This window comes from Rhinopithecus roxellana, chromosome 7 (genome assembly GCF_007565055.1).
Source record: "Rhinopithecus roxellana isolate Shanxi Qingling chromosome 7, ASM756505v1, whole genome shotgun sequence".
In the NCBI taxonomy this organism is placed as follows: Eukaryota; Metazoa; Chordata; class Mammalia; order Primates; family Cercopithecidae; genus Rhinopithecus; species Rhinopithecus roxellana.
In genome coordinates this window covers 107212937-107237978 of record NC_044555.1, presented here as the reverse complement: position 1 = coordinate 107237978, position 25042 = coordinate 107212937, and the positions used below count along the sequence as shown (strand labels likewise).

At 48.9% G+C, this 25042-nt stretch overlaps 5 protein-coding genes across 11 annotated transcripts; all 5 read left to right on the top strand.

Annotated features, from left to right (window-relative positions):
• Positions 1 to 736: 736 nt before the first annotated feature.
• LOC115898767 (cancer/testis antigen 47B-like) lies at positions 737 to 2800 on the top strand. Of its 2 annotated transcripts, none has more exons than XM_030934685.1 (3): positions 737 to 1703; positions 1755 to 1797; positions 2676 to 2800. In XM_030934685.1, exons 1-3 carry the CDS (start codon positions 963 to 965, stop codon positions 2798 to 2800), a joined length of 909 nt encoding a protein of 302 aa, XP_030790545.1. In that variant the 5' UTR covers positions 737 to 962. The 2 variants fall into 2 exon arrangements, with proteins under 2 accessions (XP_030790545.1, XP_030790546.1); XM_030934686.1 differs by having other exon boundaries at positions 737 to 1712; positions 1779 to 1797.
• Positions 2801 to 5675: 2875 nt separating this feature from the next.
• LOC115898766 (cancer/testis antigen 47B-like) lies at positions 5676 to 7739 on the top strand. Of its 2 annotated transcripts, none has more exons than XM_030934683.1 (3): positions 5676 to 6642; positions 6694 to 6736; positions 7615 to 7739. In XM_030934683.1, exons 1-3 carry the CDS (start codon positions 5902 to 5904, stop codon positions 7737 to 7739), a joined length of 909 nt encoding a protein of 302 aa, XP_030790543.1. In that variant the 5' UTR covers positions 5676 to 5901. The 2 variants fall into 2 exon arrangements, with proteins under 2 accessions (XP_030790543.1, XP_030790544.1); XM_030934684.1 differs by having other exon boundaries at positions 5676 to 6651; positions 6718 to 6736.
• Positions 7740 to 10617: 2878 nt separating this feature from the next.
• On the top strand, positions 10618 to 12679 carry LOC115898765 (cancer/testis antigen 47B-like). 2 transcript variants are annotated; one of them, XM_030934681.1, is made up of 3 exons: positions 10618 to 11584; positions 11636 to 11678; positions 12555 to 12679. In XM_030934681.1, exons 1-3 carry the CDS (start codon positions 10844 to 10846, stop codon positions 12677 to 12679), a joined length of 909 nt encoding a protein of 302 aa, XP_030790541.1. In that variant the 5' UTR covers positions 10618 to 10843. The 2 variants fall into 2 exon arrangements, with proteins under 2 accessions (XP_030790541.1, XP_030790542.1); XM_030934682.1 differs by having other exon boundaries at positions 10618 to 11593; positions 11660 to 11678.
• A 2876-nt stretch (positions 12680 to 15555) lies between these two features.
• Positions 15556 to 17699, top strand: LOC115898775 (cancer/testis antigen 47A-like). Of its 2 annotated transcripts, XM_030934714.1 has the most exons (4): positions 15556 to 16457; positions 16560 to 16601; positions 16653 to 16695; positions 17575 to 17699. In XM_030934714.1, the coding sequence occupies exons 1-4, from the start codon at positions 15783 to 15785 to the stop codon at positions 17697 to 17699; spliced, it is 885 nt and encodes a 294-aa protein (XP_030790574.1). In that variant the 5' UTR covers positions 15556 to 15782. The 2 variants fall into 2 exon arrangements, with proteins under 2 accessions (XP_030790574.1, XP_030790573.1); XM_030934713.1 differs by lacking the exon at positions 16560 to 16601 and having other exon boundaries at positions 15556 to 16535.
• A 2852-nt stretch (positions 17700 to 20551) lies between these two features.
• On the top strand, positions 20552 to 24019 carry LOC115898757 (cancer/testis antigen 47A-like). Of its 3 annotated transcripts, XM_030934613.1 has the most exons (6): positions 20552 to 21461; positions 21513 to 21554; positions 21606 to 21620; positions 21672 to 21714; positions 22593 to 22748; positions 23886 to 24019. In XM_030934613.1, exons 1-5 carry the CDS (start codon positions 20802 to 20804, stop codon positions 22715 to 22717), a joined length of 885 nt encoding a protein of 294 aa, XP_030790473.1. In that variant the 5' UTR covers positions 20552 to 20801; the 3' UTR covers positions 22718 to 22748; positions 23886 to 24019. The 3 variants fall into 3 exon arrangements, with proteins under 3 accessions (XP_030790473.1, XP_030790472.1, XP_030790470.1); XM_030934612.1 differs by lacking the exons at positions 21513 to 21554; positions 23886 to 24019 and having other exon boundaries at positions 20576 to 21476; positions 21579 to 21620; positions 22593 to 22717; XM_030934610.1 differs by lacking the exons at positions 21606 to 21620; positions 23886 to 24019 and having other exon boundaries at positions 20576 to 21554; positions 22593 to 22717.
• Positions 24020 to 25042: the final 1023 nt, after the last annotated feature.

Genomic DNA, 25042 nt, shown 5'->3' with positions numbered 1-25042 from the left:
CTCTTCTTGGGAGGTTTTCACAACTACTTAGGTCTGAACTAGGTAACATTTTTATGACACTATCTCTACTGGCATGAGCCACTACTAGGTGGAAATAAGTGGACTCTGTCAACATCTTGCAGTTCCCATACTCCAGGGTGCCTCCACATTGGACTTACTATAGTGTTACTAACCCTAAAATTAAAAGTGCAAGACTTGTGTGGACCAAAAGGGCAGCCCTGGACACTAAGGCCTCAAAGAAAAGGTAGAGCTCGGCCGTGGACGGTGGCTCAGGCCCGTAGCCCTAGCACTTTGGGAGGCTAAGGCGGGTGGATCACAAGGTCATGAGATCGAGACCATCCTGGCCAATGTGGTGAAACGCTGTCTCTACTAAAAATAGAAAAACTAGCGGGGCGTGGTGGCCTGTGCCTGTCTTCCCAGCTACTGAGGAGGCTGAGGCAGGAGAATCACTGGAACCCAGGAGGCGGGGAATGCACCGAGCCGAGATTGTGCCACTGCACTCCAGCCTGGGTGAGCGAAGAAGACTCCGGTTTCAAAAAAAAAAAAAAAAAAAAAAAAGTCCGGATTCTGATTTGTCCTAGAGCTAAAAGGCCTTGATCATTCACTGGACACAGAATACATCAATCTGAAGTTTTCAGCAAATGGGCTTACAGCTCGCTGAGAGCCCCTCATTGACGCTTCCGGTCCCGCCCCCTGTCGCCTGCTAACCGGAATCTTTCCCGCCTTGTCTAAGTCCTCTCAGGCCAGCCTTGGTGGGGGGCTCCTGGGATTCGCTCCTTGCCCTTCCCACCTTAGGGTGTCCTCTGAGACAGACTCTTATTCCCTCAATAAGGAGACAGACTCTTACTCCCTCAGCGGCCAAACCCTCGCCTCCCCTCAGCCGTAGCCACCTCAGTGGCCACCGTCTTCACCGCGGTCACCTCAGCCTGCTCGCCACCCCAGTTGAGGTACTGATTGGTGTCATGTCTGCCACAGGGGACCGACACCCAACCGAAGGGGACCAGGAGGCCCCGGTAAGCCAGGAGGGAGCGCAGGCCGAGGCGGCCGGAGCTGGTAACCCGGAGGGCGGCGACTCCGGCCCCGACAGTAGAGACATGGTGCCTGCGGCCGAGGTGGTCGGAGTCGCAGGGCCCATGGAAGGCCTCGGGGAGGAGGAGGGTGAGCAGGCGGCAGGCCTGGCCACAGTCCACGGGGTTGGGAGCGCCGAGGAGGACCCGGACATCGGGCCCGCGGCCGAGGAAGAGGAAGAGGAGGAGGAGGAGGAGGAAGAAGAGAGGAACGAGGCGGGCAACCTCGACCTGGCGGCGATCATCCGTCGCTATCCCGCGGCGGGCATTAGTTTTGTGTTTCTGGATATGGTCCACTCCCTTCTCCTCCGCCTCTATCACAACGACCACATCGTGATAGCGAGCCGTCACCACAGCCGCCAGCTCTTGGGGCCCCGCGCTGCTGCACCCAACCGCAGGGGCGAGCCCTCCCTGCTGCTGGCGCTCCAGAGGCTGGGCGCGGGGGCCGCAGCCCTGGAAGGCCAGGGCCTGGGTCTGATCCAGGAGGCCGAGTCGGTCCCAGGGCCTGCGGTGCCAGGCGACCTGGCCGAGATGGCCAGGGAGCCCGCAGAAGAGGCCGCAGAGGAACCGGTGGAGGAGGCCACAGAGGAGGAGGCTGCAGAGCAGGCCACAGAGGAGGAGGCCGCAGAGGAGCCGGTGGAGGAGGCCACACAGGAGGAGGCTGCAGAGGAGAAGCCTGGAGAGGAGGCCACAGAGAAACCGGCCGCAGAGGAGGCCACGGCCCCCGAGGGTGAGGAACGGGCTAGCGGCAGCAGCGGGGAGGTGGGGACCCGTGTGTCCAAGGGCTCTGGGCAGGGCCGCGGTGCGGACACAGCTGGGGAAGCGGGTGGTGAAGGGGGAGTCGGGGCCTCGGGTGGTGAAGCAGGGGTCGGGGCACTCCTGAAACTTAAGGCCGAATGTGTCCCAGTGAGTCGAAACCCAATTCTCTAACGAAATCTATGGTTTTGAGAAAACTTGCCGCCCTCTACCAAGCTGTATTTGATAGGAGATTTGAGATCGTCGATGCCATTTGCGAGCCCGCAGATGAATGGCCGGGTAGATAGGGGTTCAGGAGGGAGCTCTGCAGGAAACAGAAGGGATACCCGCACGCAGAGAACAGGCAAATGGCAGGCATCCTTTTGGATTCATGGCTTTTCAAAGTGTAAAGATTCGTAGAAAGATGATCCTTCAAATGAAGTGATACAGGAGCCCTTGGTAAAACTGACACGTTCAGGGGGGTGAGGAACCAACGAGCTTCACCATAGAATTTGTCTTTTGAGGCAAACAAATATTTTCCCAACAAACTTCTGACCAAAACACCGTAGAATGAGACCAGACCCGATGATTCAGATCTCTTCTCCAAAAACGAGAAATAATCAGCAACTTTGGGTGGGAGATTTACTGGAAAAAAGGGAGATAGTGTCCCTGTGGAAGTGATCAAGCAGGAGCAACGCCAGGGCCATGGAACTGTTGTGAGAACCAGTAGAACGGTGCCCAGCTATTCCTTCCTTAGTTAACCCTATCCTGCTTCTCCTGAGGGTGGGGTACGGGATGCCGCTGCTAGTTGTAAATTGGGCTGTATTTTCTGTGAATGTCTGGTCCCAATGTGTGTATTATTCTTCACTAAAGGAGTCACTAAATCTCAGCCTGAAAAGTGGGATGAAGAGGCCCAAGATGCTGCAGGCGAGGAAGAGAAAGAACAAGAAAAAGAGAAGGATGCGGAAAACAAGGTGAAAAACTCCAAGGGGACCTAGATGCAGCAGAGAGGAAGCCGAGAAAATCCAGGTATCTGTGTATAGCTTTGAGAATCACTCGACTACTCCTGGCATTTACCTGTTGCTGATAGTTTTATTTAACAACAAAAAAGATTCCCAGTAAATTAATTAAGAAAAAGTTTAAAATTACCTTAAAAATTCAGTTTAGCTTACCTAAAATATTACTAGAATATTCATGTATCTAGTAATACGAACTGCAGTGTGTTCTGAAATATACTTCATGGCTACTCATTTGTTCGTGTTTGAGGTGTTTCGTCGTCTAGCTGCAAGACTGCTAACAAGTGGTAAATGTATCAGACCTACTACCAAGACCAATATTTGTGTAGAAAACAGTTGCCAGACACAGCCACTAACTTGGCTGGGCCACACGCATTAGTTGGGCCGTCATTACTTGACCACAGAAATGCAGGCTCCCATAGTAACGAGGAGACAACTCAATGCCTTTTACAAAGTGACTACTTACAAATAGCAAAAGGCTAAGAATTTCAAGTAGGACCACATTGAATGACTAATACCTAAATATTTACTTAGCTATATATTTTTGTATTTTATGTCACAGTCAGATGAAAAGAATGTGTGTTTATCACTGAATTGGTAATTAAGTCTTAAGGTATATCTGTCTTTGAGTATATTTAAATGGTTAACATTTTTCTTTCTTATTTGTTTATTTATTTGCATTTTCACAGCCGTGTATTTCATAATAGCTTCATTCCCGCATGGTAGATATGGAAACCAAGGGTCTGGGAGGGTAAGGGAGTATCATTTGTGGAACCAGCACAGGCTGTTGAAGCCTGAGAGATTTATTTAAATCTCAGAATGGACCCTCATGTAGAAAGAAAAGCAACAAGCTTTTGTAGTGCTAGGCAGACAAGGTTGGTGTGACCATTTGACTGAAACCTTCAGTTCCACAAGCACCCTGATATCCAAGCTTGTGAGTTACAAAGGGAAAAGGTGGTTTTCTCTACTTGTTTAACATATAGCACACAAATCTTGCAGATATACACAGAGCTGGCCATTTTCTTCTATTTAGAAAGTCACTGGTGCTGGTTAATGTCGTGCTATTGTTTACTTTCTCTTCTTTCATCCTGCAGTTGGGAAGAATAGAAAGAAGACTCTGTTGTTCATTGTTTTTATTTTATTTTTTCAGATGCCTGTGGGAATTTTAACACACATCGTTGCAAAGTTGGTTACATCAAAAGTGATATCCAGTGACATCGAACTGTCATGCATGTATTTGACAGTGTTTGTTCAAGTTAAAAATAAAAGTTTGTTTTAAATGAATAAGCTGAAACGTGGGAAGATTTCTCAATAAATAGTGCTAACTCAGATCCTCCTTTACCTCTTTGTTTTGGCCCATCATTCCTTCATTGAAAAGTATTACTTTCCACCATTTGGTAAGATTGCTTGAAATTCTTTTACTACAGCCAAAAATCAAGTAAAATGTCAAGTTTAAAACAATTTTTGAAAAGAGAGAGATGGGGCTCATCTTTAGATCTGTGTGTTGTGGCCACTGAGCACTTGTAATATGGCTAGCCTGATTTAATATGTGCCGTAAGTGTGAAAAAAATATTGCATATCTATTATTATTATTATTATTTTTTTCTTTGAGTCTGAGTCTCGCTCTGTCACCCAGGCTGGAGTGTTGTGGCACCATCTCGGCTCACTGCAACTTCCACCTCCCGGGTTCCAGCAATTCTGCTGCCTCACCCTCCCGAGTACCTGGGACTACAGGTGTGCACCACCACACCCAGCTAATTTTTTGTGTTTTTAATAGAGACAGGGTTTTCCCATGTTGGTCAGACTAGTCTGAAACTACTGACCTCAGGTGATCTGCCTGCCTCGGCCTCCCAACGTGCTGGATTACAGGCATGAGCCACCGCGCCCAGGCCCTTTTGGTGTTCTTTCTGCTTAGCTCTTATGAGATGAGTCCTTTTAAAACAGTATCTATTTTTTTTCCCATTATTTGGAGGTTTGAAGTGAATTTGGCAGGATTCATTAAACACCTTCCAGTGTCTGTCATTTACCACCTCAGCACTCAGTGATGACTGCATCCATTTCAACTCTGCACATTCTTTTCTAAGTAGCATTGACTACATTAAATCACTGAAATTCTACGTCTCTTCTTGGGAGGTTTTCACAACTACTTAGGTCTGAACTAGGTAACATTTTTATGACACTATCTCTACTGGCATGAGCCACTACTAGGTGGAAATAAGTGGACTCTGTCAACATCTTGCAGTTCCCATACTCCAGGGTGCCTCCACATTGGACTTACTATAGTGTTACTAACCCTAAAATTAAAAGTGCAAGACTTGTGTGGACCAAAAGGGCAGCCCTGGACACTAAGGCCTCAAAGAAAAGGTAGAGCTCGGCCGTGGACGGTGGCTCAGGCCCGTAGCCCTAGCACTTTGGGAGGCTAAGGCGGGTGGATCACAAGGTCATGAGATCGAGACCATCCTGGCCAATGTGGTGAAACGCTGTCTCTACTAAAAATAGAAAAACTAGCGGGGCGTGGTGGCCTGTGCCTGTCTTCCCAGCTACTGAGGAGGCTGAGGCAGGAGAATCACTGGAACCCAGGAGGCGGGGAATGCACCGAGCCGAGATTGTGCCACTGCACTCCAGCCTGGGTGAGCGAAGAAGACTCCGGTTTCAAAAAAAAAAAAAAAAAAAAAAAAAGTCCGGATTCTGATTTGTCCTAGAGCTAAAAGGCCTTGATCATTCACTGGACACAGAATACATCAATCTGAAGTTTTCAGCAAATGGGCTTACAGCTCGCTGAGAGCCCCTCATTGACGCTTCCGGTCCCGCCCCCTGTCGCCTGCTAACCGGAATCTTTCCCGCCTTGTCTAAGTCCTCTCAGGCCAGCCTTGGTGGGGGGCTCCTGGGATTCGCTCCTTGCCCTTCCCACCTTAGGGTGTCCTCTGAGACAGACTCTTATTCCCTCAATAAGGAGACAGACTCTTACTCCCTCAGCGGCCAAACCCTCGCCTCCCCTCAGCCGTAGCCACCTCAGTGGCCACCGTCTTCACCGCGGTCACCTCAGCCTGCTCGCCACCCCAGTTGAGGTACTGATTGGTGTCATGTCTGCCACAGGGGACCGACACCCAACCGAAGGGGACCAGGAGGCCCCGGTAAGCCAGGAGGGAGCGCAGGCCGAGGCGGCCGGAGCTGGTAACCCGGAGGGCGGCGACTCCGGCCCCGACAGTAGAGACATGGTGCCTGCGGCCGAGGTGGTCGGAGTCGCAGGGCCCATGGAAGGCCTCGGGGAGGAGGAGGGTGAGCAGGCGGCAGGCCTGGCCACAGTCCACGGGGTTGGGAGCGCCGAGGAGGACCCGGACATCGGGCCCGCGGCCGAGGAAGAGGAAGAGGAGGAGGAGGAGGAGGAAGAAGAGAGGAACGAGGCGGGCAACCTCGACCTGGCGGCGATCATCCGTCGCTATCCCGCGGCGGGCATTAGTTTTGTGTTTCTGGATATGGTCCACTCCCTTCTCCTCCGCCTCTATCACAACGACCACATCGTGATAGCGAGCCGTCACCACAGCCGCCAGCTCTTGGGGCCCCGCGCTGCTGCACCCAACCGCAGGGGCGAGCCCTCCCTGCTGCTGGCGCTCCAGAGGCTGGGCGCGGGGGCCGCAGCCCTGGAAGGCCAGGGCCTGGGTCTGATCCAGGAGGCCGAGTCGGTCCCAGGGCCTGCGGTGCCAGGCGACCTGGCCGAGATGGCCAGGGAGCCCGCAGAAGAGGCCGCAGAGGAACCGGTGGAGGAGGCCACAGAGGAGGAGGCTGCAGAGCAGGCCACAGAGGAGGAGGCCGCAGAGGAGCCGGTGGAGGAGGCCACACAGGAGGAGGCTGCAGAGGAGAAGCCTGGAGAGGAGGCCACAGAGAAACCGGCCGCAGAGGAGGCCACGGCCCCCGAGGGTGAGGAACGGGCTAGCGGCAGCAGCGGGGAGGTGGGGACCCGTGTGTCCAAGGGCTCTGGGCAGGGCCGCGGTGCGGACACAGCTGGGGAAGCGGGTGGTGAAGGGGGAGTCGGGGCCTCGGGTGGTGAAGCAGGGGTCGGGGCACTCCTGAAACTTAAGGCCGAATGTGTCCCAGTGAGTCGAAACCCAATTCTCTAACGAAATCTATGGTTTTGAGAAAACTTGCCGCCCTCTACCAAGCTGTATTTGATAGGAGATTTGAGATCGTCGATGCCATTTGCGAGCCCGCAGATGAATGGCCGGGTAGATAGGGGTTCAGGAGGGAGCTCTGCAGGAAACAGAAGGGATACCCGCACGCAGAGAACAGGCAAATGGCAGGCATCCTTTTGGATTCATGGCTTTTCAAAGTGTAAAGATTCGTAGAAAGATGATCCTTCAAATGAAGTGATACAGGAGCCCTTGGTAAAACTGACACGTTCAGGGGGGTGAGGAACCAACGAGCTTCACCATAGAATTTGTCTTTTGAGGCAAACAAATATTTTCCCAACAAACTTCTGACCAAAACACCGTAGAATGAGACCAGACCCGATGATTCAGATCTCTTCTCCAAAAACGAGAAATAATCAGCAACTTTGGGTGGGAGATTTACTGGAAAAAAGGGAGATAGTGTCCCTGTGGAAGTGATCAAGCAGGAGCAACGCCAGGGCCATGGAACTGTTGTGAGAACCAGTAGAACGGTGCCCAGCTATTCCTTCCTTAGTTAACCCTATCCTGCTTCTCCTGAGGGTGGGGTACGGGATGCCGCTGCTAGTTGTAAATTGGGCTGTATTTTCTGTGAATGTCTGGTCCCAATGTGTGTATTATTCTTCACTAAAGGAGTCACTAAATCTCAGCCTGAAAAGTGGGATGAAGAGGCCCAAGATGCTGCAGGCGAGGAAGAGAAAGAACAAGAAAAAGAGAAGGATGCGGAAAACAAGGTGAAAAACTCCAAGGGGACCTAGATGCAGCAGAGAGGAAGCCGAGAAAATCCAGGTATCTGTGTATAGCTTTGAGAATCACTCGACTACTCCTGGCATTTACCTGTTGCTGATAGTTTTATTTAACAACAAAAAAGATTCCCAGTAAATTAATTAAGAAAAAGTTTAAAATTACCTTAAAAATTCAGTTTAGCTTACCTAAAATATTACTAGAATATTCATGTATCTAGTAATACGAACTGCAGTGTGTTCTGAAATATACTTCATGGCTACTCATTTGTTCGTGTTTGAGGTGTTTCGTCGTCTAGCTGCAAGACTGCTAACAAGTGGTAAATGTATCAGACCTACTACCAAGACCAATATTTGTGTAGAAAACAGTTGCCAGACACAGCCACTAACTTGGCTGGGCCACACGCATTAGTTGGGCCGTCATTACTTGACCACAGAAATGCAGGCTCCCATAGTAACGAGGAGACAACTCAATGCCTTTTACAAAGTGACTACTTACAAATAGCAAAAGGCTAAGAATTTCAAGTAGGACCACATTGAATGACTAATACCTAAATATTTACTTAGCTATATATTTTTGTATTTTATGTCACAGTCAGATGAAAAGAATGTGTGTTTATCACTGAATTGGTAATTAAGTCTTAAGGTATATCTGTCTTTGAGTATATTTAAATGGTTAACATTTTTCTTTCTTATTTGTTTATTTATTTGCATTTTCACAGCCGTGTATTTCATAATAGCTTCATTCCCGCATGGTAGATATGGAAACCAAGGGTCTGGGAGGGTAAGGGAGTATCATTTGTGGAACCAGCACAGGCTGTTGAAGCCTGAGAGATTTATTTAAATCTCAGAATGGACCCTCATGTAGAAAGAAAAGCAACAAGCTTTTGTAGTGCTAGGCAGACAAGGTTGGTGTGACCATTTGACTGAAACCTTCAGTTCCACAAGCACCCTGATATCCAAGCTTGTGAGTTACAAAGGGAAAAGGTGGTTTTCTCTACTTGTTTAACATATAGCACACAAATCTTGCAGATATACACAGAGCTGGCCATTTTCTTCTATTTAGAAAGTCACTGGTGCTGGTTAATGTCGTGCTATTGTTTACTTTCTCTTCTTTCATCCTGCAGTTGGGAAGAATAGAAAGAAGACTCTGTTGTTCATTGTTTTTATTTTATTTTTTCAGATGCCTGTGGGAATTTTAACACACATCGTTGCAAAGTTGGTTACATCAAAAGTGATATCCAGTGACATCGAACTGTCATGCATGTATTTGACAGTGTTTGTTCAAGTTAAAAATAAAAGTTTGTTTTAAATGAATAAGCTGAAACGTGGGAAGATTTCTCAATAAATAGTGCTAACTCAGATCCTCCTTTACCTCTTTGTTTTGGCCCATCATTCCTTCATTGAAAAGTATTACTTTCCACCATTTGGTAAGATTGCTTGAAATTCTTTTACTACAGCCAAAAATCAAGTAAAATGTCAAGTTTAAAACAATTTTTGAAAAGAGAGAGATGGGGCTCATCTTTAGATCTGTGTGTTGTGGCCACTGAGCACTTGTAATATGGCTAGCCTGATTTAATATGTGCCGTAAGTGTGAAAAAAATATTGCATATCTATTATTATTATTTTTTTTTTTTTCTTTGAGTCTGAGTCTCGCTCTGTCACCCAGGCTGGAGTGTTGTGGCACCATCTCGGCTCACTGCAACTTCCACCTCCCGGGTTCCAGCAATTCTGCTGCCTCACCCTCCCGAGTACCTGGGACTACAGGTGTGCACCACCACACCCAGCTAATTTTTTGTGTTTTTAATAGAGACAGGGTTTTCCCATGTTGGTCAGACTAGTCTGAAACTACTGACCTCAGGTGATCTGCCTGCCTCGGCCTCCCAACGTGCTGGATTACAGGCATGAGCCACCGCGCCCAGGCCCTTTTGGTGTTCTTTCTGCTTAGCTCTTATGAGATGAGTCCTTTTAAAACAGTATCTATTTTTTTTCCCATTATTTGGAGGTTTGAAGTGAATTTGGCAGGATTCATTAAACACCTTCCAGTGTCTGTCATTTACCACCTCAGCACTCAGTGATGACTGCATCCATTTCAACTCTGCACATTCTTTTCTAAGTAGCATTGACTACATTAAATCACTGAAATTCTACGTCTCTTCTTGGGAGGTTTTCACAACTACTTAGGTCTGAACTAGGTAACATTTTTATGACACTATCTCTACTGGCATGAGCCACTACTAGGTGGAAATAAGTGGACTCTGTCAACATCTTGCAGTTCCCATACTCCAGGGTGTCTCCACATTGGACTTACTATAGTGTTACTAAACCTAAAATTAAAAGTGCAAGACTTGTGTGGACCAAAAGGGCAGCCCTGGACACTAAGGCCTCAAAGAAAAGGTAGAGCTCGGCCGTGGACGGTGGCTCAGGCCCGTAGCCCTAGCACTTTGGGAGGCTAAGGCGGGTGGATCACAAGGTCATGAGATCGAGACCATCCTGGCCAATGTGGTGAAACGCTGTCTCTACTAAAAATAGAAAAACTAGCGGGGCGTGGTGGCCTGTGCCTGTCTTCCCAGCTACTGAGGAGGCTGAGGCAGGAGAATCACTGGAACCCAGGAGGCGGGGAATGCACCGAGCCGAGATTGTGCCACTGCACTCCAGCCTGGGTGAGCGAAGAAGACTCCGGTTTCAAAAAAAAAAAAAAAAAAAAAAAAAAAAGTCCGGATTCTGATTTGTCCTAGAGCTAAAAGGCCTTGATCATTCACTGGACACAGAATACATCAATCTGAAGTTTTCAGCAAATGGGCTTACAGCTCGCTGAGAGCCCCTCATTGACGCTTCCGGTCCCGCCCCCTGTCGCCTGCTAACCGGAATCTTTCCCGCCTTGTCTAAGTCCTCTCAGGCCAGCCTTGGTGGGGGGCTCCTGGGATTCGCTCCTTGCCCTTCCCACCTTAGGGTGTCCTCTGAGACAGACTCTTATTCCCTCAATAAGGAGACAGACTCTTACTCCCTCAGCGGCCAAACCCTCGCCTCCCCTCAGCCGTAGCCACCTCAGTGGCCACCGTCTTCACCGCGGTCACCTCAGCCTGCTCGCCACCCCAGTTGAGGTACTGATTGGTGTCATGTCTGCCACAGGGGACCGACACCCAACCGAAGGGGACCAGGAGGCCCCGGTAAGCCAGGAGGGAGCGCAGGCCGAGGCGGCCGGAGCTGGTAACCCGGAGGGCGGCGACTCCGGCCCCGACAGTAGAGACATGGTGCCTGCGGCCGAGGTGGTCGGAGTCGCAGGGCCCATGGAAGGCCTCGGGGAGGAGGAGGGTGAGCAGGCGGCAGGCCTGGCCACAGTCCACGGGGTTGGGAGCGCCGAGGAGGACCCGGACATCGGGCCCGCGGCCGAGGAAGAGGAAGAGGAGGAGGAGGAGGAGGAAGAAGAGAGGAACGAGGCGGGCAACCTCGACCTGGCGGCGATCATCCGTCGCTATCCCGCGGCGGGCATTAGTTTTGTGTTTCTGGATATGGTCCACTCCCTTCTCCTCCGCCTCTATCACAACGACCACATCGTGATAGCGAGCCGTCACCACAGCCGCCAGCTCTTGGGGCCCCGCGCTGCTGCACCCAACCGCAGGGGCGAGCCCTCCCTGCTGCTGGCGCTCCAGAGGCTGGGCGCGGGGGCCGCAGCCCTGGAAGGCCAGGGCCTGGGTCTGATCCAGGAGGCCGAGTCGGTCCCAGGGCCTGCGGTGCCAGGCGACCTGGCCGAGATGGCCAGGGAGCCCGCAGAAGAGGCCGCAGAGGAACCGGTGGAGGAGGCCACAGAGGAGGAGGCTGCAGAGCAGGCCACAGAGGAGGAGGCCGCAGAGGAGCCGGTGGAGGAGGCCACACAGGAGGAGGCTGCAGAGGAGAAGCCTGGAGAGGAGGCCACAGAGAAACCGGCCGCAGAGGAGGCCACGGCCCCCGAGGGTGAGGAACGGGCTAGCGGCAGCAGCGGGGAGGTGGGGACCCGTGTGTCCAAGGGCTCTGGGCAGGGCCGCGGTGCGGACACAGCTGGGGAAGCGGGTGGTGAAGGGGGAGTCGGGGCCTCGGGTGGTGAAGCAGGGGTCGGGGCACTCCTGAAACTTAAGGCCGAATGTGTCCCAGTGAGTCGAAACCCAATTCTCTAACGAAATCTATGGTTTGAGAAAACTTGCCGCCCTCTACCAAGCTGTATTTGATAGGAGATTTGAGATCGTCGATGCCATTTGCGAGCCCGCAGATGAATGGCCGGGTAGATAGGGGTTCAGGAGGGAGCTCTGCAGGAAACAGAAGGGATACCCGCACGCAGAGAACAGGCAAATGGCAGGCATCCTTTTGGATTCATGGCTTTCAAAGTGTAAAGATTCGTAGAAAGATGATCCTTCAAATGAAGTGATACAGGAGCCCTTGGTAAAACTGACACGTTCAGGGGGGTGAGGAACCAACGAGCTTCACCATAGAATTTGTCTTTTGAGGCAAACAAATATTTTCCCAACAAACTTCTGACCAAAACACCGTAGAATGAGACCAGACCCGATGATTCAGATCTCTTCTCCAAAAACGAGAAATAATCAGCAACTTTGGGTGGGAGATTTACTGGAAAAAAGGGAGATAGTGTCCCTGTGGAAGTGATCAAGCAGGAGCAACGCCAGGGCCATGGAACTGTTGTGAGAACCAGTAGAACGGTGCCCAGCTATTCCTTCCTTAGTTAACCCTATCCTGCTTCTCCTGAGGGTGGGGTACGGGATGCCGCTGCTAGTTGTAAATTGGGCTGTATTTTCTGTGAATGTCTGGTCCCAATGTGTGTATTATTCTTCACTAAAGGAGTCACTAAATCTCAGCCTGAAAAGTGGGATGAAGAGGCCCAAGATGCTGCAGGCGAGGAAGAGAAAGAACAAGAAAAAGAGAAGGATGCGGAAAACAAGGTGAAAAACTCCAAGGGGACCTAGATGCAGCAGAGAGGAAGCCGAGAAAATCCAGGTATCTGTGTATAGCTTTGAGAATCACTCGACTACTCCTGGCATTTACCTGTTGCTGATAGTTTTATTTAACAACAAAAAAGATTCCCAGTAAATTAATTAAGAAAAAGTTTAAAATTACCTTAAAAATTCAGTTTAGCTTACCTAAAATATTACTAGAATATTCATGTATCTAGTAATACGAACTGCAGTGTGTTCTGAAATATACTTCATGGCTACTCATTTGTTCATGTTTGAGGTGTTTCGTCGTCTAGCTGCAAGACTGCTAACAAGTGGTAAATGTATCAGACCTACTACCAAGACCAATATTTGTGTAGAAAACAGTTGCCAGACACAGCCACTAACTTGGCTGGGCCACACGCATTAGTTGGGCCGTCATTACTTGACCACAGAAATGCAGGCTCCCATAGTAACGAGGAGACAACTCAATGCCTTTTACAAAGTGACTACTTACAAATAGCAAAAGGCTAAGAATTTCAAGTAGGACCACATTGAATGACTAATACCTAAATATTTACTTAGCTATATATTTTTGTATTTTATGTCACAGTCAGATGAAAAGAATGTGTGTTTATCACTGAATTGGTAATTAAGTCTTAAGGTATATCTGTCTTTGAGTATATTTAAATGGTTAACATTTTTCTTTCTTATTTGTTTATTTATTTGCATTTTCACAGCCGTGTATTTCATAATAGCTTCATTCCCGCATGGTAGATATGGAAACCAAGGGTCTGGGAGGGTAAGGGAGTATCATTTGTGGAACCAGCACAGGCTGTTGAAGCCTGAGAGATTTATTTAAATCTCAGAATGGACCCTCATGTAGAAAGAAAAGCAACAAGCTTTTGTAGTGCTAGGCAGACAAGGTTGGTGTGACCATTTGACTGAAACCTTCAGTTCCACAAGCACCCTGATATCCAAGCTTGTGAGTTACAAAGGGAAAAGGTGGTTTTCTCTACTTGTTTAACATATAGCACACAAATCTTGCAGATATACACAGAGCTGGCCATTTTCTTCTATTTAGAAAGTCACTGGTGCTGGTTAATGTCGTGCTATTGTTTACTTTCTCTTCTTTCATCCTGCAGTTGGGAAGAATAGAAAGAAGACTCTGTTGTTCATTGTTTTTATTTTATTTTTTCAGATGCCTGTGGGAATTTTAACACACATCGTTGCAAAGTTGGTTACATCAAAAGTGATATCCAGTGACATCGAACTGTCATGCATGTATTTGACAGTGTTTGTTCAAGTTAAAAATAAAAGTTTGTTTTAAATGAATAAGCTGAAACGTGGGAAGATTTCTCAATAAATAGTGCTAACTCAGATCCTCCTTTACCTCTTTGTTTTGGCCCATCATTCCTTCATTGAAAAGTATTACTTTCCACCATTTGGTAAGATTGCTTGAAATTCTTTTACTACAGCCAAAAATCAAGTAAAATGTCAAGTTTAAAACAATTTTTGAAAAGAGAGAGATGGGGCTCATCTTTAGATCTGTGTGTTGTGGCCACTGAGCACTTGTAATATGGCTAGCCTGATTTAATATGTGCCGTAAGTGTGAGAAAAAATTGCATATCTATTATTATTATTATTATTTTTTCTTTGAGTCTGAGTCTCGCTCTGTCACCCAGGCTGGAGTGTTGTGGCACCATCTCGGCTCACTGCAACTTCCACCTCCCGGGTTCCAGCAATTCTGCTGCCTCACCCTCCCGAGTACCTGGGACTACAGGTGTGCACCACCACACCCAGCTAATTTTTTGTGTTTTTAGTAGAGACAGCGTTTTCCCATGTTGGTCAGACTAGTCTGAAACTACTGACCTCAGGTGATCTGCCTGCCTCGGCCTCCCAACGTGCTGGATTACAGGCATGAGCCACCGCGCCCAGGCCCTTTCGGTGTTCTTTCTGCTTAGCTCTTATGAGATGAGTCCTTTTAAAACAGTATCTATTTTTTTTCCCATTATTTGGAGGTTTGAAGTGAATTTGGCAGGATTCATTAAACACCTTCCAGTGTCTGTCATTTACCACCTCAGCACTCAGTGATGACTGCATCCATTTCAACTCTGCACATTCTTTTCTAAGTAGCATTGACTACATTAAATCACTGAAATTCTACGTCTCTTCTTGGGAGGTTTTCACAACTACTTAGGTCTGAACTAGGTAACATTTTTATGACACTATCTCTACTGGCATGAGCCACTACTAGGTGGAAATAAGTGGACTCTGTCAACATCTTGCAGTTCCCATACTCCAGGGTGCCTCCACATTGGACTTACTATAGTGTTACTAACCCTAAAATTAAAAGTGCAAGACTTGTGTGGACCAAAAGGGCAGCCCTGGACACTAAGGCCTCAAAGAAAAGGTAGAGCTCGGCCGTGGACGGTGGCTCAGGCCCGTAGCCCTAGCACTTTGGGAGGCTAAGGCGGGTGGATCACAAGGTCATGAGATCGAGACCATCCTGGCCAATGTGGTGAAACGCTGTCTCTACTAAAAATAGAAAAACTAGCGGGGCGTGGTGGCCTGTGCCTGTCTTCCCAGCTACTGAGGAGGCTGAGGCAGGAGAATCACTGGAACCCAGGAGGCGGGGATTGCACCGAGCCGAGATTGTGCCACTGCACTCCAGCCTGGGTGAGCGAAGAAGACTCCGGTTTCAAAAAAAAAAAAAAAAAAAAAAAAAAAAGTCCGGATTCCGATTTGTCCTAGAGCTAAAAGGCCTTGATCATTCACTGGACACAGAATACGTCAATCTGCAGTTTTCAGCAAATGGGCTTACAGCTCGCTGAGAGCCCCTCATTGACGCTTCCGGTCCCGCCCCCTGTCGCCTGCCAACCGGAATCTTTCCCGCCTTGTGTAAGTCCTCTCAGGCCAGCCTTGGTGGGGGGCTACTGGGATTCGCTCCTTGCCCTTCCCACCTTAGGGTGTCCTCTGAGACAGACTCTTATTCCCTCAATAAGGAGACAGACTCTTACTCCCTCAGCGGCCAAACCCTCGCCTCCCCTCAGCCGTAGCCACCTCAGTGGCCACCGTCTTCACCGCGGTCACCTCAGCCTGCTCGCCACCCCCAGTTGAGGTACTGATTGGTGTCATGTCTGCCACAGGGGACCGACACCCAACCGAAGGGGACCAGGAGGCCCCGGTAAGCCAGGAGGGAGCGCAGGCCGAGGCGGCCGGAGCTGGTAACCCGGAGGGCGGCGACTCCGGCCCCGACAGTAGAGACATGGTGCCTGCGGCCGAGGTGGTCGGAGTCGCAGGGCCCATGGAAGGCCTCGGGGAGGAGGAGGGTGAGCAGGCGGCAGGCCTGGCCACAGTCCACGGGGTTGGGAGCGCCGAGGAGGACCCGGACATCGGGCCCGCGGCCGAGGAAGAGGAAGAGGAGGAGGAGGAGGAAGAAGAAGAGAGGAACGAGGCGGGCAACCTCGACCTGGCGGCGATCATCCGTCGCTATCCCGCGGCGGGCATTAGTTTTGTGTTTCTGGATATGGTCCACTCCCTTCTCCTCCGCCTCTATCACAACGACCACATCGTGATAGCGAGCCGTCACCACAGCCGCCAGCTCTTGGGGCCCCGCGCTGCTGCACCCAACCGCAGGGGCGAGCCCTCCCTGCTGCTGGCGCTCCAGAGGCTGGGCGCGGGGGCCGCAGCCCTGGAAGGCCAGGGCCTGGGTCTGATCCAGGAGGCCGAGTCGGTCCCAGGGCCTGCGGTGCCAGGCGACCTGGCCGAGATGGCCAGGGAGCCCACAGAGGAGGCCGCAGAGGAGCCGGTGGAGGAGGCCACAGAGGCGGAGGCTGCAGAGGAGGCCACAGAGGAGAAGCCCGCAGAAGAGGCCGCAGAGGAACCGGTGGAGGAGGCCACAGAGGAGGAGGCTGCAGAGCAGGCCACAGAGGAGGAGGCCGCAGAGGAGCCGGTGGAGGAGGCCACACAGGAGGAGGCTGCAGAGGAGAAGCCTGGAGAGGAGGCCACAGAGAAACCGGCCGCAGAGGAGGCCACGGCCCCCGAGGGTGAGGAACGGGCTAGCGGCAGCAGTGGGGAGGTGGGGACCCGTGTGTCCAAGGGCTCTGGGCAGGGCCGCGGTGCGGACACAGCTGGGGAAGCGGGTGGTGAAGGGGGAGTCGGGGCCTCGGGTGGTGAAGCAGGGGTCGGGGCACTCCTGAAACTTAAGGCCGAATGTGTCCCAGTGAGTCGAAACCCAATTCTCTAACGAAATCTATGGTTTTGAGAAAACTTGCCGCCCTCTACCAAGCTGTATTTGATAGGAGATTTGAGATCGTCGATGCCATTTGCGAGCCCGCAGATGAATGGCCGGGTAGATAGGGGTTCAGGGAGGGAGCTCTGCAGGAAACAGAAGGGATACCCGCACGCAGAGAACAGGCAAATGGCAGGCATCCTTTTGGATTCATGGCTTTTCAAAGTGTAAAGATTCGTAGAAAGATGATCCTTCAAATGAAGTGATACAGGAGCCCTTGGTAAAACTGACACGTTCAGGGGGGTGAGGAACCAACGAGCTTCACCATAGAATTTGTCTTTTGAGGCAAACAAATATTTTCCCAACAAACTTCTGACCAAAACACCGTAGAATGAGACCAGACCCGATGATTCAGATCTCTTCTCCAAAAACGAGAAATAATCAGCAACTTTGGGTGGGAGATTTACTGGAAAAAAGGGAGATAGTGTCCCTGTGGAAGTGATCAAGCAGGAGCAACGCCAGGGCCATGGAACTGTTGTGAGAACCAGTAGAACGGTGCCCAGCTATTCCTTCCTTAGTTAACCCTATCCTGCTTCTCCTGAGGGTGGGGTACGGGATGCCGCTGCTAGTTGTAAATTGGGCTGTATTTTCTGTGAATGTCTGGTCCCAATGTGTGTATTATTCTTCACTAAAGGAGTCACTAAATCTCAGCCTGAAAAGTGCGATGAAGAGGCCCAAGATGCTGCAGGCGAGGAAGAGAAAGAACAAGAAAAAGAGAAGGATGCGGAAAACAAGGTGAAAAACTCCAAGGGGACCTAGATGCAGCAGAGAGGAAGCCGAGAAAATCCAGGTATCTGTGTATAGCTTTGAGAATCACTCGACTACTCCTGGCATTTACCTGTTGCTGATAGTTTTATTTAACAACAAAAAAGATTCCCAGTAAATTAATTAAGAAAAAGTTTAAAATTACCTTAAAAATTCAGTTTAGCTTACCTAAAATATTACTAGAATATTCATGTATCTAGTAATACGAACTGCAGTGTGTTCTGAAATATACTTCATGGCTACTCATTTGTTCATGTTTGAGGTGTTTCGTCGTCTAGCTGCAAGACTGCTAACAAGTGGTAAATGTATCAGACCTACTACCAAGACCAATATTTGTGTAGAAAACAGTTGCCAGACACAGCCACTAACTTGGCTGGGCCACACGCATTAGTTGGGCCGTCATTACTTGACCACAGAAATGCAGGCTCCCATAGTAACGAGGAGACAACTCAATGCCTTTTACAAAGTGACTACTTACAAATAGCAAAAGGCTAAGAATTTCAAGTAGGACCACATTGAATGACTAATACCTAAATATTTACTTAGCTATATATTTTTGTATTTTATGTCACAGTCAGATGAAAAGAATGTGTGTTTATCACTGAATTGGTAATTAAGTCTTAAGGTATATCTGTCTTTGAGTATATTTAAATGGTTAACATTTTTCTTTCTTATTTGTTTATTTATTTGCATTTTCACAGCCGTGTATTTCATAATAGCTTCATTCCCGCATGGTAGATATGGAAACCAAGGGTCTGGGAGGGTAAGGGAGTATCATTTGTGGAACCAGCACAGGCTGTTGAAGCCTGAGAGATTTATTTAAATCTCAGAATGGACCCTCATGTAGAAAGAAAAGCAACAAGCTTTTGTAGTGCTAGGCAGACAAGGTTGGTGTGACCATTTGACTGAAACCTTCAGTTCCACAAGCACCCTGATATCCAAGCTTGTGAGTTACAAAGGGAAAAGGTGGTTTTCTCTACTTGTTTAACATATAGCACACAAATCTTGCAGATATACACAGAGCTGGCCATTTTCTTCTATTTAGAAAGTCACTGGTGCTGGTTAATGTCGTGCTATTGTTTACTTTCTCTTCTTTCATCCTGCAGTTGGGAAGAATAGAAAGAAGACTCTGTTGTTCATTGTTTTTATTTTATTTTTTCAGATGCCTGTGGGAATTTTAACACACATCGTTGCAAAGTTGGTTACATCAAAAGTGATATCCAGTGACATCGAACTGTCATGCATGTATTTGACAGTGTTTGTTCAAGTTAAAAATAAAAGTTTGTTTTAAATGAATAAGCTGAAACGTGGGAAGATTTCTCAATAAATAGTGCTAACTCAGATCCTCCTTTACCTCTTTGTTTTGGCCCATCATTCCTTCATTGAAAAGTATTACTTTCCACCATTTGGTAAGATTGCTTGAAATTCTTTTACTACAGCCAAAAATCAAGTAAAATGTCAAGTTTAAAACAATTTTTGAAAAGAGAGAGATGGGGCTCATCTTTAGATCTGTGTGTTGTGGCCACTGAGCACTTGTAATATGGCTAGCCTGATTTAATATGTGCCGTAAGTGTGAGAAAAAATTGCATATCTATTATTATTATTATTATTTTTTCTTTGAGTCTGAGTCTCGCTCTGTCACCCAGGCTGGAGTGTTGTGGCACCATCTCGGCTCACTGCAACTTCCACCTCCCGGGTTCCAGCAATTCTGCTGCCTCACCCTCCCGAGTACCTGGGACTACAGGTGTGCACCACCACACCCAGCTAATTTTTTGTGTTTTTAGTAGAGACAGCGTTTTCCCATGTTGGTCAGACTAGTCTGAAACTACTGACCTCAGGTGATCTGCCTGCCTCGGCCTCCCAACGTGCTGGATTACAGGCATGAGCCACCGCGCCCAGGCCCTTTTCGGTGTTCTTTCTGCTTAGCTCTTATGAGATGAGTCCTTTTAAAACAGTATCTATTTTTTTTCCCATTATTTGGAGGTTTGAAGTGAATTTGGCAGGATTCATTAAACACCTTCCAGTGTCTGTCATTTACCACCTCAGCACTCAGTGATGACTGCATCCATTTCAACTCTGCACATTCTTTTCTAAGTAGCATTGACTACATTAAATCACTGAAATTCTACGTCTCTTCTTGGGAGGTTTTCACAACTACTTAGGTCTGAACTAGGTAACATTTTTATGACACTATCTCTACTGGCATGAGCCACTACTAGGTGGAAATAAGTGGACTCTGTCAACATCTTGCAGTTCCCATACTCCAGGGTGCCTCCACATTGGACTTACTATAGTGTTACTAACCCTAAAATTAAAAGTGCAAGACTTGTGTGGACCAAAAGGGCAGCCCTGGACACTAAGGCCTCAAAGAAAAGGTAGAGCTCGGCCGTGGACGGTGGCTCAGGCCCGTAGCCCTAGCACTTTGGGAGGCTAAGGCGGGTGGATCACAAGGTCATGAGATCGAGACCATCCTGGCCAATGTGGTGAAACGCTGTCTCTACTAAAAATAGAAAAACTAGCGGGGCGTGGTGGCCTGTGCCTGTCTTCCCAGCTACTGAGGAGGCTGAGGCAGGAGAATCACTGGAACCCAGGAGGCGGGGATTGCACCGAGCCGAGATTGTGCCACTGCACTCCAGCCTGGGTGAGCGAAGAAGACTCCGGTTTCAAAAAAAAAAAAAAAAAAAAAAAAAAAGTCCGGATTCCGATTTGTCCTAGAGCTAAAAGGCCTTGATCATTCACTGGACACAGAATACGTCAATCTGCAGTTTTCAGCAAATGGGCTTACAGCTCGCTGAGAGCCCCTCATTGACGCTTCCGGTCCCGCCCCCTGTTGCCTGCCAACCGGAATCTTTCCCGCCTTGTGTAAGTCCTCTCAGGCCAGCCTTGGTGGGGGGCTACTGGGATTCGCTCCTTGCCCTTCCCACCTTAGGGTGTCCTCTGAGACAGACTCTTATTCCCTCAATAAGGAGACAGACTCTTACTCCCTCAGCGGCCAAACCCTCGCCTCCCCTCAGCCGTAGCCACCTCAGTGGCCACCGTCTTCACCGCGGTCACCTCAGCCTGCTCGCCACCCCAGTTGAGGTACTGATTGGTGTCATGTCTGCCACAGGGGACCGACACCCAACCGAAGGGGACCAGGAGGCCCCGGTAAGCCAGGAGGGAGCGCAGGCCGAGGCGGCCGGAGCTGGTAACCCGGAGGGCGGCGACTCCGGCCCCGACAGTAGAGACATGGTGCCTGCGGCCGAGGTGGTCGGAGTCGCAGGGCCCATGGAAGGCCTCGGGGAGGAGGAGGGTGAGCAGGCGGCAGGCCTGGCCACAGTCCACGGGGTTGGGAGCGCCGAGGAGGACCCGGACATCGGGCCCGCGGCCGAGGAAGAGGAAGAGGAGGAGGAGGAGGAAGAAGAAGAGAGGAACGAGGCGGGCAACCTCGACCTGGCGGCGATCATCCGTCGCTATCCCGCGGCGGGCATTAGTTTTGTGTTTCTGGATATGGTCCACTCCCTTCTCCTCCGCCTCTATCACAACGACCACATCGTGATAGCGAGCCGTCACCACAGCCGCCAGCTCTTGGGGCCCCGCGCTGCTGCACCCAACCGCAGGGGCGAGCCCTCCCTGCTGCTGGCGCTCCAGAGGCTGGGCGCGGGGGCCGCAGCCCTGGAAGGCCAGGGCCTGGGTCTGATCCAGGAGGCCGAGTCGGTCCCAGGGCCTGCGGTGCCAGGCGACCTGGCCGAGATGGCCAGGGAGCCCACAGAGGAGGCCGCAGAGGAGCCGGTGGAGGAGGCCACAGAGGCGGAGGCTGCAGAGGAGGCCACAGAGGAGAAGCCCGCAGAAGAGGCCGCAGAGGAACCGGTGGAGGAGGCCACAGAGGAGGAGGCTGCAGAGCAGGCCACAGAGGAGGAGGCCGCAGAGGAGCCGGTGGAGGAGGCCACACAGGAGGAGGCTGCAGAGGAGAAGCCTGGAGAGGAGGCCACAGAGAAACCGGCCGCAGAGGAGGCCACGGCCCCCGAGGGTGAGGAACGGGCTAGCGGCAGCAGTGGGGAGGTGGGGACCCGTGTGTCCAAGGGCTCTGGGCAGGGCCGCGGTGCGGACACAGCTGGGGAAGCGGGTGGTGAAGGGGGAGTCGGGGCCTCGGGTGGTGAAGCAGGGGTCGGGGCACTCCTGAAACTTAAGGCCGAATGTGTCCCAGTGAGTCGAAACCCAATTCTCTAACGAAATCTATGGTTTTGAGAAAACTTGCCGCCCTCTACCAAGCTGTATTTGATAGGAGATTTGAGATCGTCGATGCCATTTGCGAGCCCGCAGATGGATGGCCGGGTAGATAGGGGTTCAGGAGGGAGCTCTGCAGGAAACAGAAGGGATACCCGCACGCAGAGAACAGGCAAATGGCAGGCATCCTTTTGGATTCATGGCTTTTCAAAGTGTAAAGATTCGTAGAAAGATGATCCTTCAAATGAAGTGATACAGGAGCCCTTGGTAAAACTGACACGTTCAGGGGGGTGAGGAACCAACGAGCTTCACCATAGAATTTGTCTTTTGAGGCAAACAAATATTTTCCCAACAAACTTCTGACCAAAACACCGTAGAATGAGACCAGACCCGATGATTCAGATCTCTTCTCCAAAAACGAGAAATAATCAGCAACTTTGGGTGGGAGATTTACTGGAAAAAAGGGAGATAGTGTCCCTGTGGAAGTGATCAAGCAGGAGCAACGCCAGGGCCATGGAACTGTTGTGAGAACCAGTAGAACGGTGCCCAGCTATTCCTTCCTTAGTTAACCCTATCCTGCTTCTCCTGAGGGTGGGGTACGGGATGCCGCTGCTAGTTGTAAATTGGGCTGTATTTTCTGTGAATGTCTGGTCCCAATGTGTGTATTATTCTTCACTAAAGGAGTCACTAAATCTCAGCCTGAAAAGTGGGATGAAGAGGCCCAAGATGCTGCAGGCGAGGAAGAGAAAGAACAAGAAAAAGAGAAGGATGCGGAAAACAAGGTGAAAAACTCCAAGGGGACCTAGATGCAGCAGAGAGGAAGCCGAGAAAATCCAGGTATCTGTGTATAGCTTTGAGAATCACTCGACTACTCCTGGCATTTACCTGTTGCTGATAGTTTTATTTAACAACAAAAAAGATTCCCAGTAAATTAATTAAGAAAAAGTTTAAAATTACCTTAAAAATTCAGTTTAGCTTACCTAAAATATTACTAGAATATTCATGTATCTAGTAATACGAACTGCAGTGTGTTCTGAAATATACTTCATGGCTACTCATTTGTTCATGTTTGAGGTGTTTCGTCGTCTAGCTGCAAGACTGCTAACAAGTGGTAAATGTATCAGACCTACTACCAAGACCAATATTTGTGTAGAAAACAGTTGCCAGACACAGCCACTAACTTGGCTGGGCCACACGCATTAGTTGGGCCGTCATTACTTGACCACAGAAATGCAGGCTCCCATAGTAACGAGGAGACAACTCAATGCCTTTTACAAAGTGACTACTTACAAATAGCAAAAGGCTAAGAATTTCAAGTAGGACCACATTGAATGACTAATACCTAAATATTTACTTAGCTATATATTTTTGTATTTTATGTCACAGTCAGATGAAAAGAATGTGTGTTTATCACTGAATTGGTAATTAAGTCTTAAGGTATATCTGTCTTTGAGTATATTTAAATGGTTAACATTTTTCTTTCTTATTTGTTTATTTATTTGCATTTTCACAGCCGTGTATTTCATAATAGCTTCATTCCCGCATGGTAGATATGGAAACCAAGGGTCTGGGAGGGTAAGGGAGTATCATTTGTGGAACCAGCACAGGCTGTTGAAGCCTGAGAGATTTATTTAAATCTCAGAATGGACCCTCATGTAGAAAGAAAAGCAACAAGCTTTTGTAGTGCTAGGCAGACAAGGTTGGTGTGACCATTTGACTGAAACCTTCAGTTCCACAAGCACCCTGATATCCAAGCTTGTGAGTTACAAAGGGAAAAGGTGGTTTTCTCTACTTGTTTAACATATAGCACACAAATCTTGCAGATATACACAGAGCTGGCCATTTTCTTCTATTTAGAAAGTCACTGGTGCTGGTTAATGTCGTGCTATTGTTTACTTTCTCTTCTTTCATCCTGCAGTTGGGAAGAATAGAAAGAAGACTCTGTTGTTCATTGTTTTTATTTTATTTTTTCAGATGCCTGTGGGAATTTTAACACACATCGTTGCAAAGTTGGTTACATCAAAAGTGATATCCAGTGACATCGAACTGTCATGCATGTATTTGACAGTGTTTGTTCAAGTTAAAAATAAAAGTTTGTTTTAAATGAATAAGCTGAAACGTGGGAAGATTTCTCAATAAATAGTGCTAACTCAGATCCTCCTTTACCTCTTTGTTTTGGCCCATCATTCCTTCATTGAAAAGTATTACTTTCCACCATTTGGTAAGATTGCTTGAAATTCTTTTACTACAGCCAAAAATCAAGTAAAATGTCAAGTTTAAAACAATTTTTGAAAAGAGAGAGATGGGGCTCATCTTTAGATCTGTGTGTTGTGGCCACTGAGCACTTGTAATATGGCTAGCCTGATTTAATATGTGCCGTAAGTGTGAGAAAAAATTGCATATCTATTATTATTATTATTATTTTTTCTTTGAGTCTGAGTCTCGCTCTGTCACCCAGGCTGGAGTGTTGTGGCACCATCTCGGCTCACTGCAACTTCCACCTCCCGGGTTCCAGCAATTCTGCTGCCTCACCCTCCCGAGTACCTGGGACTACAGGTGTGCACCACCACACCCAGCTAATTTTTTGTGTTTTTAGTAGAGACAGGGTTTTCCCATGTTGGTCAGACTAGTCTGAAACTACTGACCTCAGGTGATCTGCCTGCCTCGGCCTCCCAACGTGCTGGATTACAGGCATGAGCCACCGCGCCCAGGCCCTTTTGGTGTTCTTTCTGCTTAGCTCTTATGAGATGAGTCCTTTTAAAACAGTATCTATTTTTTTTTCCCATTATTTGGAGGTTTGAAGTGAATTTGGCAGGATTCATTAAACACCTTCCAGTGTCTGTCATTTACCACCTCAGCACTCAGTGATGACTGCATCCATTTCAACTCTGCACATTCTTTTCTAAGTAGCATTGACTACATTAAATCACTGAAATTCTACGTCTCTTCTTGGGAGGTTTTCACAACTACTTAGGTCTGAACTAGGTAACATTTTTATGACACTATCTCTACTGGCATGAGCCACTACTAGGTGGAAATAAGTGGACTCTGTCAACATCTTGCAGTTCCCATACTCCAGGGTGCCTCCACATTGGACTTACTATTGTGTTACTAACCCTAAAATTAAAAGT

What these genes read in the sequence shown, in the direction of transcription:
- LOC115898765 (XM_030934681.1), top strand. Translation starts at nt 10,844, where the DNA reads ATGTCTGCCACAGGGGACCGACACCCAACCGAAGGGGACCAGGAGGCC. An exon ending in AGGAGGCCGCAGAGGAGCCG is followed by an intron (nt 11,585 to 11,635) that starts GTGGAGGAGGCC and finishes CCTGGAGAGGAG; the next exon opens with GCCACAGAGAAACCGGCCGC. An exon ending in GGAGGCCACGGCCCCCGAGG is followed by an intron (nt 11,679 to 12,554) that starts GTGAGGAACGGG and finishes TCTTCACTAAAG; the next exon opens with GAGTCACTAAATCTCAGCCT.
- LOC115898767 (XM_030934685.1), top strand. Translation starts at nt 963, where the DNA reads ATGTCTGCCACAGGGGACCGACACCCAACCGAAGGGGACCAGGAGGCC. An exon ending in AGGAGGCCGCAGAGGAGCCG is followed by an intron (nt 1,704 to 1,754) that starts GTGGAGGAGGCC and finishes CCTGGAGAGGAG; the next exon opens with GCCACAGAGAAACCGGCCGC. An exon ending in GGAGGCCACGGCCCCCGAGG is followed by an intron (nt 1,798 to 2,675) that starts GTGAGGAACGGG and finishes TCTTCACTAAAG; the next exon opens with GAGTCACTAAATCTCAGCCT.
- LOC115898775 (XM_030934713.1), top strand. Translation starts at nt 15,783, where the DNA reads ATGTCTGCCACAGGGGACCGACACCCAACCGAAGGGGACCAGGAGGCC. An exon ending in AAGAGGCCGCAGAGGAACCG is followed by an intron (nt 16,536 to 16,652) that starts GTGGAGGAGGCC and finishes CCTGGAGAGGAG; the next exon opens with GCCACAGAGAAACCGGCCGC. An exon ending in GGAGGCCACGGCCCCCGAGG is followed by an intron (nt 16,696 to 17,574) that starts GTGAGGAACGGG and finishes TCTTCACTAAAG; the next exon opens with GAGTCACTAAATCTCAGCCT.
- LOC115898766 (XM_030934683.1), top strand. Translation starts at nt 5,902, where the DNA reads ATGTCTGCCACAGGGGACCGACACCCAACCGAAGGGGACCAGGAGGCC. An exon ending in AGGAGGCCGCAGAGGAGCCG is followed by an intron (nt 6,643 to 6,693) that starts GTGGAGGAGGCC and finishes CCTGGAGAGGAG; the next exon opens with GCCACAGAGAAACCGGCCGC. An exon ending in GGAGGCCACGGCCCCCGAGG is followed by an intron (nt 6,737 to 7,614) that starts GTGAGGAACGGG and finishes TCTTCACTAAAG; the next exon opens with GAGTCACTAAATCTCAGCCT.
- LOC115898757 (XM_030934610.1), top strand. Translation starts at nt 20,802, where the DNA reads ATGTCTGCCACAGGGGACCGACACCCAACCGAAGGGGACCAGGAGGCC. An exon ending in AAGAGGCCGCAGAGGAACCG is followed by an intron (nt 21,555 to 21,671) that starts GTGGAGGAGGCC and finishes CCTGGAGAGGAG; the next exon opens with GCCACAGAGAAACCGGCCGC. An exon ending in GGAGGCCACGGCCCCCGAGG is followed by an intron (nt 21,715 to 22,592) that starts GTGAGGAACGGG and finishes TCTTCACTAAAG; the next exon opens with GAGTCACTAAATCTCAGCCT.